Here is a 20,429-nt window from a genome sequence, read left to right on the forward strand (position 1 = left end):
TCTGCGCATCTTATCCTCCTTTCAACAAACAAAAGCCATCTCATTCTGTCACTGCGCCGACGCCACCCCCACACCCACACCTCTCCTCTTATTCTTTTGTTTCTGAGAGGCAGGAGTCAGGTAACCTGTTGGCTTGAGCTGCAATCATTGCAACCATTTTAATAACACAACGGCAAAAATGGACAAGATGACGTTGACCTCTGTTCCTAAGCTCTTTCATGATTTCTGTTTCATTACATCACACACACACACACACACACATGCACAGCAGCACAGCACACACACTAAACACACACACACACACACACACACACACACACACACACACGGTGCACCATCTGGTCCTGGTTGAGTGGAGAGAATGAGTCGGCATAATGTGAAAAGTCAAACACTTTTCTCAGTCTGCAGTTTGTTTTCTCGTCTTATTGCAGTTTTTTTTGTTTTTACAGAGCATGAACATTTTAAAGAAGCCTGCGTCATTTTCTGCATTTATATTTATTCAGCTGGAAGAAGTCGATTTGTTATCCACACAGAAGTCATCTTGTGATTGTTAGCCTATAAAATGAAGTTCTCCTGCTTTAAGAATCATAAAGAAAGTTTGAACCTGGGGGTGTGTGTGTGTGCGTGCGTGTGTGTGTGTGTGTGTGTGTGTGTGTGTGTAACGATGGGTTCTCTCTCTGCAAAATATATTAAAAAAATAAATTAGAGAGTAAAAGTCTCCTTGTCTGTGTTTTTTCTCTGCAGGTGACATCACACAGAAGGGTTATGAAAAGAAGCGAACCAAGCTGATTGGATCCTTCTTCCCTCAGACGCCAGGTAAGAACGACCCTGTTTCAGTGGAGAGAGAGAGAGAGAGAGAGAGAGAGAGACAGAGAGAGAGAGAGGGAGGAGCCACAGGTCGGATGTGTTTCATTTCGTACAGTTTTAAATCAATGTCCATAATTAGTTAAAAAAACACGATACTAAACAAATAGATTTGAGGACAGACATTTATTGTGTTTGTTTCAGTTCTTTTTGAGCCTCGGGAAAACACTGCACATCAAAAATTATTACAAAATGCCTCTTGGACTGAAATGTACTCGCTTTGTAGCGGATGGCGCTGAGTTGGTAGAGTCGGTCGTCTCTCAACTGGAAGGTCGAGGGTTCGATCCCCAGCTCCTGCAGCCACATGTCCGGCATGTTGTGCACGTTTCATTACAAAGTCACACCGCCAACTACTGGCCGGGCATGTGTACTGCAGGGTGATTCTGATGTGTGTGCACGCTGATTGTGGAACTTTAAAAAAAAAAGAAATCTGTATTCAGTGGATCTTTGTCCTGAGTTGAGAAGTTGTCTCCGACGTTCAAACTTGGGGTCTTGTTGTCTCCTTTTTCTCTTTAGTCAGAGGAAGGTGACGAGTGGAGTCATTATCCTCCAACAGTTAACATGTGTTTGGATTCTGATCGCTCTGAAGTTAAAACATGACTCAGTTTATTTGTTTTAGACTGAAATCTGGATTTTGTTGAGTTTGACCACAAAGGACGAGACCTGAACGACACCTGAGACCAGCAGACACTCCGGCTCTGCCAAAGCTATTACTGGGATATATTGCGTGTGTGTGTTAGTGTGTGTGTGTGTGTGTTAGTGTGTGTGTGTGTGTGTGTGTGTGTGTGTGTGTCTTCAGAGGGATGGATGTCAGGAAGTGCATTATGGGAAGGAATGAGGGGCGTGGGATGGAGAAAATGTTTGGTATTCACATCCAGACTCAGCAGGGGCGAAAGAGGGGGAGAGTCCCTACTTTGCTTTTGGGGACCAAGACGACTCACTCTCTTTCACACACACACACACACACACACACACACACACACACACACACACACACACACTGTATTCTGACCGTACATTCTGCCTTTTCCCTGTCAGTCCATGAACTCATAACATGAAAAACACACAAAACCCCTTTTATCTCATTTTCAGACCCCCCGCCCGCTCTCTCTCTCTCTCTCTCTCTCTCTCTCTCTCTCTCTCTCTCTCGTTTTCTCTCTCTCTCTCTCTCGTTTTCTCTCTCTCTCTCTCTCTCTCGCTCTCTCTCTCTCTCTCGTTTTCTCTCTCTCTCTCTCTCTCTCTCTCTCTCTCGTTCTCTCTCTCTCGCTCTCTCTCTCTTTCTCTCTCTCTCTCTCTCGTTCTCTCTCTCGTTCTCTCTCTCTCTCTCTCTCTCTCGTTCTCTCTCTCTCGCTCTCTCTCTCTCTCTCGTTTTCTCTCTCTCTCTCTCTCTCTCTCTCTCTCTCGTTCTCTCTCTCTCGCTCTCTCTCTCTCTCTCTTTCTCTCTCTCTCTCTCTCTCTCTCGTTTTCTCTCTCTCTCTCTCTCTCTCTCTCTCTCTCTCGTTCTCTCTCTCTCGCTCTCTCTCTCTCTCTCTTTCTCTCTCTCTCTCTCTCTCTCTCTCTCTCGTTTTCTCTCTCTCTCTCTCTCTCTCTCGTTTTCTCTCTCTCTCTCTCTCTCGCTCTCTCTCTCTCTCTCGTTTTCTCTCTCTCTCTCTCTCTCTCTCTCTCTCGTTCTCTCTCTCTCGCTCTCTCTCTCTCTCTCTTTCTCTCTCTCTCTCTCTCTCTCTCTCGTTCTCTCTCTCGTTCTCTCTCTCTCTCTCTCTCTCTCTCGTTTTCCTCTCTCTCTCTCTCTCTCTCTCTCTCTCGTTCTCTCTCTCTCGCTCTCTCTCTCTCTCTTTCTCTCTCTCTCTCTCTCTCTCTGTCTCTCTCTCGTTCTCTCTCTCTCCCTCTCTCTCTCTCTCTCTCTCTCTCTCTCTCTCTCTGTCTCTCTCTCGTTCTCTCTCTCTCCCTCTCTCTCTCCCTCTCTCTCTCTCTCTCTCACATTCTCTCTGTCTCTCTCTCTCTCACGTTCTCTCTCTCTCTCTCTCTCTCTCTGTCTCTCTCTCGTTCTCTCTCTCTCCTTCTCTCTCTCTCGCTCTCTCATTCTCTCTCACATTCTCTCTCTCTCTCTTTCTCTTTCTCATTCTCTCTCTCTCTCTCTCACTCTCTCTCTCTCTCTCCTCGTTCTCTCGCTCTCTCTCTCTCTCTCGTTCTCTCTCTCTCCTTCTCTCTCTCTCTCTTGTTCTCTCTCTCTCGCTCTCTCTCTCTCTTGTTCTCTCTCTCTCGCTCTCTCTCGCTCTCTCTCTCTCTTGTTCTCTCTCTCTCGCTCTCTCTCGCTCTCTCTCTCTCTTTGTTCTCTCTCTCTCTCTCTCTCTCACACACCTAACAACACAATGCTGTCTTTCTGTCTCTCTCTCACACACACACACACACACACACACACACACACACACACACACAGTCTCCCTCCCCTGGCTCTCAGGCTTGTTAATCTGCTCTGTACACATTCACACTGATACGGTTTGATTCAAGCCTTCACAGTGTTCACTTTACAGAGTCGTGGATTTCCCCCAGTAAACCAGATTTTCATGGTTTCACATTCTGGATTAGACCGAGTTCACCCGCAGCCATCCGAAGTTAAAACACTTTTCACTCAATGCAATGCGATTAATTCTCAAAGTGCTGCACAGAATGTAGATCTCCATTATTGTCATTGTCATTGTCACACATGCCCTTTTCCAAAAATCAGTAGGAAGTACAGATAAGTTCACAATCTAAAATAAAATCAAATATTATGACAATATAATAAGTATCAAGTGAAAGCAATAATAAAGTAGTCTAAGTAATAAGATATGTTCAAGCGCATTCGAGTAAATATAAACAATATTTACAAATATGAGTATACACTGATGGATTAACAGCGTAGATATTGCACGGTTCACTTTTGATGTATAAATATTGTCCAGTTTTCAAAAGATTGCACAGTTTTAGTCGAACATTTAACATTAACTAACAGAGACCCATCTGTATATTTTAGTACATCATTCATTGACTTATGAATAAATGGAGAAACCAAAATGACCTGCTAACAATCTTCAGGCTATAGAGACTGAGTCGTAAGAAAGGAACCGAAAGAAGATGTTTTAAAGAGCAGGTAGAACGAGTCAGGAGTGGGGCATCCATCACACCAGACACCCCCCCCCCCCCCCCCGAGGACTCTGCAGAGCACGGTATTTCCCAGACCTGTCATCTATTCCAGCGCTGGCTCGTAGTGGTTCTATGGTCGGCTAATCAACTTTTAGCTTCCTCCTGAGCAGCAGTGCTGCTGTGAGCCGCGCTGAGAGCTCTAATGAAGACAGACGAGGGGGGGGGGGGGGGTGAGGCTGAGATGGATGCTCGTAGATCAGAGGCTCTGCGGCGCTCGTAGCTGTCAGTAACAGGCTGGTTGTTATCATCATCAGACTTATTGATTGGTGTGTTGGGAGGTCATTTCCTGTCTGTGTGTCTCTGCATTGTTTTTGTACAGGAAGGTGTCTGAATCACCCTCAGCTCCTCTAACACTCAGGTACTGGAGATGTGATTTGATGCTTTTATTACTGATTCTCCATTGTTTTGAACTTTTTGCTAAACATAATAAATCTAACATGTGTTGGTGTCTGTGGTGAGCTGACACATCTACTTCCTGTTTGATTGAATAGAGTTTAATGTAAGTGATACAGCCATAGAGATCCAAAGAAGTCTTCTGTTTCCTTCCCAGTATTTACTCTTTGGAAAACAACCTGTCGCTGGTGAAATGCATCTCATGGTTTTTGTCATGTAACGTGTTGGCATCTTGGAAACAATGCCAGTCCATTGTGCAACTGAGAGAAGAAAGCCTCCCTAAAATGTGATTAACAACATTTCAATCAGGAGAGACTTTAGGGTTCGATCCCCGGCTCCTGCAGCAACATGTCCAATGTGTCCTTGGGCAAGAAGCTTAACACAAAGTTGCTCCTGCTGCTTGTTTGTGGTGTATGAATGGGATTCGTTACTTCTGATGGTCTCTTTCCACAGCAGCCTCTACCATCAGTGTGTGAATGTGGAGGTGTGACCTGTGGTGTTAAAGTGCTTCGAGTAGTCAGAAGACTAGAAAAGAACTAAACAATCTCAACTCCATTTACCATGTTTGTGTCTGAAAAACTGCAAAGTCCTAAGTTGTCTGTGCAAAGTTGATATACCTGTAAATAAAAAACCATCAGTGTAACTTTAAGACACGAGGATCTCCCAATGTCTCAACCCCAAACCCAAATAACACCGGATCAAACTAAACAGTCGCGGCTTCTTTTGCCTTCTTGAGTGGGCTAAGTTAGAGCTCCTGTTAGCATTTAGATGTAACGCTATCTCGTTAATTCAAGAAAAAAGGAACCGATTTTGTTTCTCAAGTGAATTGAATATGTAAAGTAAATAAATACTTGAATACATGATGAAAAAAAACAACTTTGTTTAATGTTTAAGCGCCTGAAACAGTTTGGATTGGTTAAGAGATTTTGGCTTTGAACCCTGTGGCGGATCGCTGCAACATGTCAGTGTGGGGTTCTTTTTAAAGTTCTTCATAGCCTTCATGAGCTCCATGAGTCACAGCCTCTCTGCTAACCGACCCTGTGAGAGGGTCGACTCATGGAGCCAAACTACAAATACAAACCTCCTGCTCTTTGTGGAACACCATCTGCTCTCATGTCTCCTCAGAAAACCCCCCTGACCCCTGTTCTTTAACCCTGAATGTTTCTGTTCCAGGAATGGATCCGTCCATGGGCCAGGAGAGGAGAGCTCCGGTCACCCCGTCCTCATCCTCACGTTACCACCGGCGACGGTCTTCTGGCTCCAGAGACGAACGCTACCGATCAGGTATGGAGGCTTTTTGTTTTATCTGTGAGACAACTTGTCCTTATGATGTCTGCTGTTGGTCTAAACCAGAACTACAGGAGGACCCTGATTCATTCTTTAATCTCTCCTCCTGATATCTGGATGTGAAAGCTTTACGTATCAAACCTCTTAAAGGCTTTATATGTGATTTTTTTTGATCCAGCAGATGTCGCCCTTGAGCACCAGCATGAAACCAAAACAACTTGCGCTGCATTGTTGTGTTAGCATGCTAATGCTAGCGATCTTTATTATGCTGGTATCTTCACACTGCATGTAAATTTACCTGAAATGAGCGTGATCTAGAAACACAGTTAAGCAGTGAGTACAGTATGTTATTCTTCTTTTCTCTAGTCCCTCAATTAAACAACTTTTATACACGAGGGGAGGAGTCAGCCGGCCGTCCAGGCGATGTAAACAAACTGAAGATAGGACTCTGAAAACTCTGAAAACATCACAGACAGTGGGACTCGGGTGTTACACCCATTGTAGACAGTCATGACTCACAGAGTTATTTTCAGAGGATATACTTGATTTCTACATTTAAGTCTAAAAAATCACATATAAAGCCTTTAATAAAGTATATTACTTTAAATACAAAGGTCTAACTCTGGAGGGAAGCTTGACCAAAAGTTGTTCAAACACTTTGTGTAACAATCTGAAGCCCTTTAAGACTTTAGGAGAAAAGAAAAGCCGCCATCACGTCTTCGTATATTCATATTATACTTTAGATTTGTTTTTTTGCATCCGGACCTTTTTGCACACATAAACTCCCCCTCTGCATCTTTTTCTGACACATTTCTGAACACAGCGCTCCAGTTGGTATTCTGGTCTCTCTTGCAGAACGGGATGCAGCTAATCCGGCCTTTGGCGTCAATCTGTGGAGAAAGCTTGACACACTTCTTGTAACTTGCATTGTTGCTTTAGTTCCATCTGTGTCCGGTGAAGATTAATACAGGATTAAGGAAGGATTTTTAACTTGGGTACATTCTTTTTGTGGCATCTCGTTCTAAATTAATCTGTCGTTCTCATTCTCTTTGGTGACGTTTCAGGTTGGCAAGATATGCAGCAGACTAATAAGAAAATAAACCCACAGTGTTTTTCTTATTACCTTCCCCCATGCTGAAGTTTGTTTGACTTTAATCTGACAGAAAATAAATCCTGTAAAAACCTTTTAACCCATTCAATTGAAAAGGAAAAGCTGTGTGAGCACCTTTAAACTCCCCCCCCCCCCCCACACACACACACACACACACACACACACACACACACACACACACACACACTCCCCTCCACACACCGCAGTCACACTCAGTCAACCGTAAGACAATAAACGCGCACTTGAGAGTTAAATCACCTCTGTTCCCCCTACATAAGCACACACATAAGCCAAACAAACGTTGGCCTGTGAGCGCCGTTCACTCTGACAAATGTTGTACTTATGTCATTACGGGGACGACAGCCTTCCGTCGTTAGCGGCTCTGTGTTTGTCTGCTGCCGGCAATGGACGCCGTTCAAACAAACCCCAGCTGTGTGGGCTGTATCGCGGCGCTTCATCTCACGCTTAGAAAACACTCGTTTAAGAAAATCTCCTCGCCCGACACTCCCTTAACCTAATCCAGTCTGAAACCACAGCGGCCCCCGTGGGAGCCGCTGACAGGCCGGAGATGTTTGTGTACGTAAACTGACTGTTTATAGATGGGAACACAGGGCTCATTGTGACGGGAACACTGCAGCACAAATACAGCTGATAGTCCTGCGGCTGTGTTTCTGCCCGGCGCCCTTATTGCCGCGCTGTAACAGGATGACTTTTCTATTATTTAACACCAATTCCCAATGTTTAAACTGGAGGCCACAGTTATTACTGGTGCCTCAATGGACACCTTTTTTTTTTTTTTAAACAGAGGGGGAAGAAGTTCCTCGACTCCTGAGTAAGGAGCCTTTGCTTTATTAGAAGTGAAAGTCCTTCAATCAGGTCTCTGTGAAAGGTTCCTTTGACACCTTCAACAGGATACGGCAGCTCTTTTAGTTTATGTATCGACCCTCTCTTTTTATTTCTCTCTCTGTGTTGGTTTTGTTTTGTTCTCCTTTTTTAGTGTTTACTTATTTATGATTTTTTTTTTTATGACTATATTTATATTTCATACAACTGTATCACCTAGTTTTATCTTGTTTTGTGTGTGTGTTTGCTCATGCATGCAAATCAAGCAGCAAACTCTGGTGTTGAAAAATGAAGCCGATGCAGAAGTGCAAAGTCATGCAGTTCATCGAGGGTAAATATATGTTCAGAAACACTGTACAAGAGGAGTTTTCATAATATGTCTCCTTTAAGTAATCAAATTTTTGCTTTTTTGGGGACTAATTGACTTATATGAATAAATGGTTTTGGAAAAGCTCCTGGAGTTTGCTTCAGTCTGTCATTGATGCAACATAATCTTTCAGTTTAAATGGTACGTCTTTGGGCTTCTTGTTCCAATTATTCTCAGTGTCTGCAAACATTACTAAAGTATCACAACAGAGAAATACATATCTGTTATAGAGTTTCCAAGCAGAAACAGCTGTTTCATCACCAGACTTCAAAACACCAAAGTCCCTACCCCTTAACTTCTGTTCTTAAAGGAAATATTAATATCTGAGTTGGTGGAATAACAGAGAGAGAAATTTGTCTTGAAGTTTATTTCCATGTTGCAAAGTTAGGAAAACAAATCCAGGGCTTTTTGGCAGGCAACGTATAGGAAATGGTCAAAACTCCTATAAAGTGGACTGGACAACTCTACATAGTGGACTCACTTTTTGTGCACAACCACATACAAGTCGTGATGCTGTAGTTTTCTGTCTTTAGCTAAGTGGATTCAGCCTCAAAACCCCCTGAGGGCTTCTGCTCATGTGATTGTTTAGATGATCTGACCTAACAGGTTTTGTGTATTCGTGTCTCCAGATGTGCACACAGAAGCGGTGCAGGCGGCCCTGGCCAAGCACAAAGAGAGGAAGATGGCGGTGCCGATGCCTTCGAAGAGACGGTCGCTGGTGGTCCAGAACTCAATGGATGCTTACACGCCACCAGGTAGGTACACAAACCAACCAAACAGCTGAACGTTGGACACACCAGATGAACCAGTTTGAGTAGCTTTGAGTCCGGAGTGGTCTCAAGGAAATGTATGTAACGACTTCAGCTTCTCCACATCCCAGTACTTTAAATTGGAGACAACATGTTGGCGCCATGAATCGATGCCAATGAAAGTCAAACAAGCATCCGTTATCGGCTTCATCGTCTTTTTGAAAGTCTACATGATGTTTGAAGAGCGAGGAGATTTATGGGTCAACAAACTAGAGTGTCCAAGGGGTCTAGAGGGGTGACACAGACCCTGATTAGCCACCCCTGGTACCATCCTAAAATCCTTCATTGTGATTGGCTGTCTACTTTGTCAAGTGCCGGAGTTACATGAAAATCAATTATTTCAGATGTGTTCCAACAGGCTTTGCATTTCATTGAAGCAGCATTTCCTTCTATTAGTACTTTAGATTTTGACTTCTAAGACGCTAAAGACGGCTTTAGCGTACACTGAACGATTTCAGGTTGATTTTGACTCGATCAGTGTCACAGCATAGCCACCCTAAAATTCCTCAACTTCAGGATTGTTTTTTTTTTTTATTGTACCTGCACAAACTGACAGACAACGTCCAAAAATCACCACGGCAACAGCAGGAACGCCTGTATAATCTGTCTTTCCCCCTTCCGATCGTGAAAGAAACATCGGCAGGAAATATCCGCGGACCTCCAGCTGGCAGGAGACTATTTGTTATGATTCAGCTGCTAGTTAGCTTGTGTTTGTCAGTGATACTGAGTGTGTGTGTGAAAGAGAGAGAGTGAGAGAGTGTTTTTTTGCCCGTGTGTGTGTTTTTGAATTGTGCATATGAGAGAACTGAAATACATATAGATCTATTGACAATTCTAAATGCTTGGTCCCGATTTAACTCGTATAGTGTGAGTTCTCAGGTCATGCTCCACCATCAGCGACATTTAGCCTGCACATGATTCACAGAGCTTAAAAGATAAAGGGAAGGTGTGAACCTGTTTGATGGACATTAACGTAGCAGTCATTAGGATTCAACCCCTGATAGTCTACATTCTATTTAACGACACTCTATGAGGTGATTGAGTTAACGCTCTCTTCTCTGAAGTTTTTGTCCAACAGGCTAGATAACGTTTTATGACCCATATAGAGCCTTAATGCCATCATATCTTAAAAACAGCCTCGCCTGACATTGTGCATCATTTCTATTGGTGTTGTCGTTGGAGTGTTGAGGGTTTTAAAAACCTGCAGGAGTCATTGGTGTTAGCCGACAGTCACAGGTCGTATTCCTGCTTCAGAGCCCCCTGCTGCCTTTGGACTCTCTGAGGAGCGTTGCCAGAGATAGAATATTGCTTTTCTAAGAATGGGCAAGTGGACACATCACACAGATGATTTCAACCGTGCAGCGTGCAAAGCGAGGAAGTGTCAGAGGTGGGAGGCGGTGGCAGTCGTCCATGTCTTCATGGAGCTGGTGTGGTTTAATGAGGGTGTTAATGAGGCCATTATTTCTCTGGCTGCAGGGTCGAACTTCACAGAGCTCCACTAAACGAGCCATGATTTACACACAGAGAGGACGGGGGAGATTAAATGAGAGAGTTTTTTTGGGGGGATCAGAACAGATTGTGCTAACTCTGCTCCCTCATCACATTTGACAAATTGGAGGATTTTCTAATGAACACCTGGATGCCTCCAAATGTCAAGTTTTTATTTGTGGACATTTCCAAACCATTAATCTTCCCATCATCCTCCTTGGTCCACAAACCAAAGGCTGGCCTTAATTTAACAACAGTGATTTATTATAAACAAAACAAATGAAATATCAACAACTGAAACCAAATAGGCTCACGGTGAACAAAAGCCCAAATAACAAACTCAACCAAAATCAGCAGTTTGACTGATACTGAGAGTGATTCATATTTTGTTCACTGTGTGAACTCAGACTGTTCCTTACACCACTTTTGACTCACACGACTGATTTTGAAGTCGCCCGCTTGACCACTTTACAGAGGAGCACAGAGATCCGATCAGAGCTTGTCTGGTTTAAACTGTTAAACTGGCAGACAGCATCTGGAATCACCATGGCAACAGCAGGCATGCCTGTTGATGTGTCTTCACCCTCCTATCGGGAAAAATATGAGCAAGAGTAACATTGGCGGGAAATAGCTCAACCTCCAGTTGACAGGGAATATTTGTTTTGATTAAACTGACGGTTAGTGTGTTTAATGGTGATGCTGAGTGTGTGTGTGTGTGTTTGTGTGTGTGTGTGTGTGTGAGACAGAGAGAGAGAGAGAGAGTAACAGCCCTTTTGACGGTGTTTGCATTAGAGCATGTGAATAAGACGACTGACTTCAACTTCAGTCTGTTGGAGTTTTTAAAGAAAACTTTATTAACAACTGTCAGTGCTTCCTCCAGTTTAACACGTACAGCGCTCAGTACGACTCAGGTCAAGCTTGACAATCGGTCTGAACACATCATTTGCTTTGTGTTGTGCGTCATAAACGATTCACCCTGACGGTATGGTAACACTCCATCACAACACGATTATACGGTCACACAATCTATTCCCCGCCTGAGCCTCAACGCTTTGATCAAAAGAAAGTCACTTGACTCCAAAGACATAAAATAGTTGTGGCCAAAATACCAAACATGAGGTTATCCAAACGAGTGTATGTCTTTACTTTGTGTGTGTATGACCACGGCTGTACGGTCTAGAGGAAATAGATTCATATTCTGATGGAAACAACGATCAACAGTCTTCATGAATCTACAAACACATTTTCTTCATATGCAACAGTCATGAGCAGCTTGTTTGTGTACTGTGAGGGACAAATACACACACACACACACACACACACACACACACACATGCACACACACACACACACACACACACACACACACACACACACACACACACACACTAGGTAAGTGCATGAGTTTGTTTTTTTGTGATGTTTTACAGAAAGTCATGTAAACAAGCCGCAAGGACTCACACACTGCATGTGACATACGGGAACGCACAAAATCCATCAAACAGATTAAGAAAGAGCACATCCTGAGGGAGCTGTAAAAGCAGACACAAACACACACACACATTTAAACACACACACACACACACACACACACACGGCTGTCTGTCTGCCAGCCGGGTTCATTCGAGGACAGCAGAGTCGTGTGTTGCAGAGCAGCAGGTTGTATCCTGCAGAGATGACAAGTGAAGGAGGAGGACTCACAGCTGCATTTTTTAAATTTCTCCACTGCTTTTCATTCTGTGTGTGTGTGTGTGTGTGTGTGTGTGTGTGTGTGTGTGTGTGTGTGTTGCCTGGCAGCGTTTTATTTTCATCAACATGTTTGTGTTTTGCTCCTGGTTGACTCCTCAGAGTCCCGCTGATAACGAAGCACAAATTTGCCGAACGATCGCGTCAGCAAAGCGTCACAAACATGTCGACAGCAGGTCCAGTCCCACGACGTTTCAAACTGCGGATGTCAGGCGTAATCCATGACCGACAAGACGTGTCATCATTTGATATCAACAAGACACTCATTAAGAAATACTATTCATATCAAATTTAATCTTCATCATTTACAAATGTGTTGAATTTGTTTAGAAATTCTTACAATTTGAAGATCGTTTTCCCTCGAGGCTGAAGGTCTTCCTCTGTTTTTGAGTGAGTAAAAGTCACATGTTTTTCTTTTGACTTAGATTTGCAGTATTTTGCACTTCTGCATCAGATTCATTTTTCAACACCTGAGGTTGCCGCTTGGTGATTACATGCGGGAAAGGAGGAGCCACTGACCGCCCGCTTCAAGGACTACAGACCACATGGGGGCGCACAAACCAACTTCTCAGCCTCCGGCGCCCCTGTGTTACTTTTTAAACTTTCCAAATTATACACATGAACTTAGGCCAACTATGTCAAGGCCAAAATGAGAAACTTCATGGTTCTACTTTTTTTTATAACACAGGATACATGAGGAAAGTTTCAAACCAAACAGAAAATGTCATCGTCAATGAAACAGACTTTGTAGGTAGACAGGTGTGCCGTGTAACGATGTGCATAAAACCGTTATTTGTGTTTGGGTAATGATTGGACTTTTCACATCAAACACTCGTTTTCAGTCTGTCTGCTATTGCCCTGTGAGAAAATACACACACACACACACACACTCTAACACACAAAGAGCACCTGTGTGAACTGGGTCAGCTTCTGTTGTTATTCATATCACCACCATCAGTCTCACAATGCCACAGGCATTATGGAAATCACATGCAAAACATGAGCCCACAAACACACCCAGAAAATACACACAGACTGTCTCACACATATAGTCTTTCTCCATTACTCACACACACATACACACACACACACACACACACAAACAAACACACTTTAAACTGCCCCCCCCCCCCCCCCCGGCGACTCTAAACAGATGGAATCTGAAACCTTTTCAGGCTACAGACAACAGACTGGGACACATATAGAAACGAGCTCTCTGTCCGCAGGAAAGTATTACTCCTAAGATTAGATTACTTCCGGCTATGAATTTTAAGCAGCAGCCAGTATGTCCTCCTTCTAACTTTAGATTCTGCTCCTGAATGCTCTGGATTTGTTTGGACCAGAGAAGGTAGGCGGTTTTAAAGTACCCCCACAGGCCTTTTGGACGCCTCTCTGTTTGTCAGATATGAGAGCAGTTATCAGGTCAACAGGTGTTGCAGCGATGGAAGCGGTCAAGAGAAGTGGTTCAGATAGAAGTGATTGTACCCGACCTAAAAAGCCTCTGCATGTTTCTAATAAGCTCCACGAGCAGAAACGTGCTCAAACTAGGATCAATATTGGAGATGCTTTTGAAAAATGGAGAGAGGTTAGAACACAGAAAGGTTTACAGACCCATGCAGAGCTGGATAAACACTGAAGCTTCAGAGTCCACCACATGGTGACCTGAGTGAGCATCCACTCTAGACAATGTTTAGAATTTGGACTGCAGTACTCTTTTTAACCACTAGGTGTCAGAGTTACATACCGCTCCTTTAAGGAAGCTAACTTGATAAATCTCCATCGTTCTCTTTACTTTTTGTTAATGTCTTTATTTTTTATTGGGTCATGCGGCCCCAGTTGTTGATTCATTACTTTAAAATATTGTTTCAAATCTGCTCATCAGGATTAATTTACGACCCTGTTTACGATTATCAGGTGGTTTGAATTATTATGTTATGTATTCCTTATCTTTAATGTTTTAATGTTCATTCTGCTTTATTTTTTTTGCGGTGAAGAACTTTGAGCTGCATTTGAAAAGATGTGAAACAAACTATTTCTATTAAACTTCCTCCTCCCTTTTCCTCAGATACCTCCTCGGGCTCAGAGGGCGAGGGTCAGGGCGACGGCGACGAAGGCGAGGGAGGAGACTGCGACGAGGAGGACGGAGGAGGAGGCGGCGGCGGCGGAGGAGGGGGCGGGACCTCGAGCCGGGAGGGGAGCATCAGCATGGAGCACTGGATAAGCCGAGCCATCCACGGGACCTCCTCCACCACGACCACCACCTCGTCCACCGCCTCCTCCTCCTCGTCCTCCACACGCAGCGGGGGCAGTGGGGCGGCGGGGGGCAGGCTGGCCGACGTCCTGGCGCAACACGTCCACATCTCCGCCCACCATCACCACCACCACCACCCCCGCCACCACCACCACCATCATCACCACCACAAGACAGGTGAGAGAGGTTACAGGCAAACTGACACCCTACACCTTCTGATACTGAAGCACCCTAAGCCAAATGTAGACACCTGAAGTGAACCAACTAAAACCTTTGAGCCAAACAAAGACACATCCAACAGACTCTGACATACCTGTAGTCAAAGAACATCCAACGGACTCTGACATACCTGTAGTCAAAGAACATCCAACGGACTCTGACATACCTGTAGTCAAAGAACAGAGTGTACATATCACATGTCCTCTCTGGGATTAAGAAAGTCTTTACTCCACAATCTCTTTGGAAATTTTGACAAATGTTATTTGAAGACACCTGTAAGACAGAAAACATCAGAAAGTGAGTCCTGACAAAGATTAGATCCTCTAAGAGTGAGCATACACTGTGTTTTAATTTAAGGACTTTTTTAAAAATATGTTTGTTTTGAGGCTTTTAACCTTTATTTAGATGTGAGAGTGGATAGAGTAGGAAATCAGGAGAGAGAGCGGAGTATGATATGAGGAGAAGGAGCAGCAGTTTTGACTTAAACTTGGGCCGCCCCCTTTGACGCCTATAGCCGCCATACTTGCGGATGCAACTGAACCGCTAGGCCATCAGTTCCGCGCTTTCAGGCCATTTCTGACCCGATTTCTGAGTCGCACGACTGGCGTTGAATTTTTTATTTTGAAAGATTTTTGGGCTTTTTGTGCCTTTGATTGAGAGTTAGGACAGTGGATTGAGTCGGATATCAGGGAGAGAGAGAGAGAGAGAGAGAGAGGGGAATGACCTGCAGGAAAGGTGCCACAGGCTGGTTTTTGAACCTGGGTCGCCCACTTGGAAGACTAAAGCTTCCATACATGGGGCGCACGCACTAACCACTGCGCCACCAGCGCCCCAACTGGATTGCTCTTATTATGCCGTGTAGAGGGCCAATCACAGCTCGATCAGCTGCATCTGTTGAGAGTGTGTGTGTGTGCGTGCGTGCGTGCGTGCGTGCGTGCGTGCGTGCGTGCGTGCGTGTGAGAGGGGATCAGCGTACTGTAATAAGTGGGTGGGCTCTGTGTTCAGACTTTGAAGCTTTATTTTTACAGCATAATTAAGTGTGAACTGAGGATGTTTGGTGGTGCAGTGTGTGTGTGTGTGCGTGTGTGCGTGCGTGAGTGCGTGCGTTTTAAAGGGTGGTGTCCCTGTGTTCAGTGTGTAAAAGCAGGTTTTACACAGATTGAGCTTCCTGTGTTAACTTCAGTCTGTGTGTGTCATCGGCCCGGCTCTGTGTTGGACCGTTTAAGTTCCTTTGGTGCCTCTTCTGTCTTCAAAAACTTTACTTTTTACTGCTTCTCTTATCCTTCTAAAACATTTCCTTTGGCATTTTATTTGAACTCAAGTCTCTCAGTAACATGTTCGATGAGTCAAATAAAAAATCTTTAACAGCAATTAAGAAAGGCTTTAACTCTTTAACGGCGCCTCCAGCATCATCACACGGACTGTGCTGTAGATGACCATCCAGTGTTTACTGAAAACATGACGGACGTCTTGTTTTAGAGGAAGCTTGTTTTCCTCTCTGCTCTCCTGGAGGAGCTGTGTGTCAGGCCGACGTCTGCCATGATGTGTGGGTTTATGTTTATGTCCTCAAAGAGAGAGCGCTAAGCTCCATCGTCTTCACGGGCCAGGTTGAGTCATAGAGGCTAGGCATGAAGCCTATAAGCAGAGAGGTTTCCTCGTGTTTATTGCAGAATATTTAGTTGTCTAATAACCAGAGAGGAGATCTATATGATATTATCCAGTCCCCTTTAGTTTGATGTTTCATTGATCAGTTTTGCTTCTGACTCTTTGACACTTTGGAGTTCTTACTCAACGTATATTCAGTGAGATGTTGCCAGAACATCATGAAACACAGAAGCTTAGATCATACTTTTTCTGATTTTAAATTGGCACAGCTTAAAAACCTAAATTACCAAAAGACAGATTCTGATAACTCACATTTCAAAGAGCAGAGCGTGACACCCTCTCTACAGCGGGGTGGACGGTCCTGCTGCTCCTGGCCCAAAAAAAACACAAGGACAAACACAGTGTCCACTGCTGCTGTCACAGAATCCTGTGTGTGTGTGTGTGTGTGTGTGTGTGTGTGTGTGTGTGTGTGTGTGTGTGTGTGTGTGTGTGTGTGTGTGTGTGTGTGTGTGTGTGTGTGTGTGTGTGTGTGTGTGTGTGTGTGTGTGTGTGTGTGTGTGTGTGTGTGTGTGTGTGTGTGTGTGTGTGTGTGTGTGTGTTCCTGCTGAGGAAGCATTGTGACTAAACGCTCTGCTGGTGACGGGTTTTGTTTTCATGCTGGCACGGTTGGTATTCAGCTCTGAAGATTATCCACAGAAAGACACACAGATAGGACTTTCACACCGGCAGAAATCTCCTGAAAACACCTCCGGATGTGTCCAGGAGGAGGAGCTGTATGTGTGAACACAAACAGACTCAGACTACACCCTGAGTTTCTCCTGTCAGACCCCTTAGTAGTTTTTCTGCAGCAAGTCAGAGTGATCTGATGTGAGAACTCAGCAGGATATTCTCCGGAGAATTCACCACGAGCCAATAGGAGGGGGGAGTGATGTTTATATCCTGTGACTTGAGTCAGTGCAGCTCCTTCCCCTGCTCAGGTGTGACAGGAGAGATTCTCTGTTCTCTGTCATCGAGACCATTTTAGGCCTGAGTTTGGTCCCATAGGCGGAGTGATGTCACTACGATTGTTTTGAATTTTGAATTATTGAATTGAATTATATACAATAAAACATGGTTAATATTCACGATTCCAGGTCAATCAGCCAATGAGAGCGTGTATAGTTGTAGCGTCACAAACCGTTTTCTCAGCCGAGAGTTTCCTGTTTTCTTTTTTTTTTCTCGCTGAGGAACAGAACACTCAGCAGGACAGCCGGATGACGACGGAGATCGTCCTCCATATTTGTTTTTCTTCTGAAGTCACGTTCGATCACTCAGGTTTCTGTGAGATCTTACTACAAACATCAGGCGTGTGGTCTCTCGATCTGGCCGAGTAGTGTGTGTACGCCTAAGATTTTTAAAATGTTCTAGCGTGTAGCCAGCTTGAGTTTATTTCTTGTGTTGTTTTGTGTCTCATGTTAAAAAAGTCACAAAGATGTTTTCCAGGAAGCAGCTGCTTGAAGTTCTGCAGAGTGGTGAACAGATCTGAGGTGCAAAATCAAAAGCAGCTCTCTCTCTCCTTTTTGGTGTTTTCAAGAAAATTCTAAATTCTTTGTCTTGTAATGAACACAGACTTAATCAAACGTGGACGTGGTGTCAGTGACGTCACCTTTTTGGTGTGCCAATCAAACCCTCAGCGGAGTCACATGTTACTACTCTGTTTTTCATTTCCTGGTTCGAAGCCAGCGCTCGGCTCTCTGGTGTTTTCAGTGTGTGTGTAAATACTTAAAGATCGTTTCCATCCTGCCTGGTTTTTTTATTCATCTCCTATCGGGCTCTCTTGGCCTGCTGCTACAGATAACTTTTAGTTCACTCTCCCTTGTTTGCCGTCGCTCCTTTCATGTGTCCACATTCTCCCCCAGGTCTCAGATTCCTCCCACAGGATCACAGTGGACTATCTGCTTGTTGTGGTTGACTTTTGGCTGAGTTTAAATGCACTAAAGCTCACAGGGTCCCTCTGTAGTTTCAGATAACGGCGCTGAGTGCTTGTTTGTGCCGCTGCTGTTGCTACGTGATGATAATTGAAAACCTTTTAGAGACACATGGCGCTCTTTTGATAAAAGTTTTATTGCAGCCACTAAATGAAGCTCCACTCTCTGCACGTCATTTTCTTGAGCAGACATTATACTTTGTCCCTCGGTATGTCAGTGTAAATATAGTTTGATGAATAAAAAGATGATTTAGATTTTCTTTAAAGGTTCCATGCTCTGAAAAGTACACTTTTTCTAACTCTAATATGTTTCCCTATTCCGTCTACAAACCCCCAATGATGAGAAAAGTCCATCCTCTCTGTCTTTTACCTGCTCCACTTTTCAGAAAATGTGTGCTCAAACAGGCCGTTCGGAGATTTTCCCTTCATGACATCACAAAGGGCAGTAGCCCCTCCCCCAGGTGGGTGACACTCCCACAGCTAGGTGTTTGTTCTGCCCTCTGAGTCTGCCTTCTCACCGTAAACAATAGGACATGGAGCGAGAAAGACAGAGTACACCCAAGCCCTTCCAGAGAGGGGGCGTGGTCAGACACAGTTAATTTACATATTTAAAGGTACAGACACAGAAACAGTCTGTTCTGAACAGGGCTGAAATAGAGGGGTTTATAGACATGATCAAATACAGGATCAGAGTGGATTTAGAACAAGAAACTTCACACACATGTTTTGAGGAGCTCTGAGACTTATTTAAACTGAAGAAGAGGAGGAGGATATGTCACCTTTAACTTTTTATCATCATGCAATGATTTAAACATCTAACTCATATAATATAACGTCCAGTATTTGAATATAATTAATGCAACTCTACAGACAAGAATAGAAAAGAATAAACCAAATCTGCAGCGACGAAATTAAAGAAAAAAAGAAAAACATGAACAAAAATTAGTTTCATGCATTATTGGCATATATGCAAAAAGACTGAGGGCGAGAGGAGAGAAGAGGAGCTTGCTGAATTAATTCACTAGACGGTCAATCTGGCAGTTTCCACAGGATCTTTTTTCCATGCAAATACATACGATACAATACACTTTCAGGCCATTTTAATTTATTCTCCGAGAGCCGACAGTCCGGTGGATTGTAAGGTCACTATTTGAAGCAGAAAATGTGCTTTTGTTCCTTTTCCACAAAGGCAGTAAATAGCGCCCTGTTTAAAGAGATGAGGTGTCTTGTTTATGTGTTCAAGGATATAATGTGGTCACTGCACAATGTCAAAGATAAGAAGATAAGACTCTCGAGTGCAGCTCCTCAATGATTTCCAACTCGTCAACACATTTCAAGACCCTTCTTCGATTCTTTCCCCCCCCTCACATGCAGGCTTCTTAGCCCACCTCTCCTTGAAGAGGAGGAGGAGGAGGGCAGTGCCTGCTGCTCCGCTAGAGAATGGAAACTCTGGGCCACGGCGCTCCGGTAAGTTGTGATCGGAGCATGGCTGGCAGAGAGCCGAGAAGCAGGCTCGGTCTGCAGCCATCCCTCGACTCAGGGCAGGGATGTCGTATATTTCCCTTTTTATTTTCAGTGACTCTTCCCCCCCCCCGTCCTCCCCCATATGCCTGCTGTTCAAGTTGTGCCCATTGTCGGTTGTTCCCGTTGCTACGCCATGGTTTATAAGTGCAGAAGAACATTTTTCAATGCTAACAACACTTGGAATAGCATTGAGTGTTGCTGCAGTTGCATGAGAAGTAATGTGTTTTTTGTGGATAAAAAAAAAAAAAAAAGCTGGTGCATACAGCTTTTTGGTGTTTTAAATTGTTGATGAGGAAAATCAACAATGCTTTTTTATGAGGGGGCTGGATAGCACCTTGAATGAATAAGCCCCCCACCCCCCCTTCTTTTCAAGGTGACACTGTGTTTGCTGTTGTGTCTTAATTTGGCTAATTATGAAGCATGTTTTTAGTTGTTTGCTAAGTCAGAGGCAATCTGCTTTCAAAACAGCTTTTCATTGAAGCCTGAAAGCAGATGGTTGTGGAGTGTAGGCTGTCTGCCTGCCTCCTCCTTTAAAGTCTGTAAACACATGCAGCATTCTTGAATTCTGCTATCTGGAAACAGAAATACTGCAGCAAAGTTTTAACCCTTGTTTTTACCTTGAGCAGAGAGGTCCGTATGAACCACCAGACAGAAGAGAGCTGGAGAAAGTGACTCATCAAGTAATATTTCATGATAAAAAAAATCAGGGTCTGATTCACAGAAGGATTGCACAGCTTTTCCACCCTCTAAACCTGTGCAAAAGAGTCAAAAAA

At 44.0% G+C, this 20,429-nt stretch overlaps 1 protein-coding gene across 4 annotated transcripts in view; it reads left to right on the forward strand.

Annotated features, from left to right (window-relative positions):
* The window catches only part of LOC110002051 (disco-interacting protein 2 homolog C), a 148,818-nt gene that overhangs the window by 73,596 nt on the left and 54,793 nt on the right, over positions 1–20,429 (forward strand). For all 4 annotated transcript variants that reach the window (XM_065954442.1, XM_065954443.1, XM_065954444.1 and 1 more), the window contains exons 2-5: positions 745–816; positions 5,614–5,724; positions 8,678–8,803; positions 14,157–14,519. In XM_065954442.1, the coding sequence (XP_065810514.1) occupies positions 745–816; positions 5,614–5,724; positions 8,678–8,803; positions 14,157–14,519 (672 nt within the window). The remainder of the gene's footprint in view (positions 1–744; positions 817–5,613; positions 5,725–8,677; positions 8,804–14,156; positions 14,520–20,429) is intronic.

The sequence above is a fragment of the Labrus bergylta genome, chromosome 4 (genome assembly GCF_963930695.1).
Source record: "Labrus bergylta chromosome 4, fLabBer1.1, whole genome shotgun sequence".
Taxonomy (NCBI): domain Eukaryota; kingdom Metazoa; phylum Chordata; class Actinopteri; order Labriformes; family Labridae; genus Labrus; species Labrus bergylta.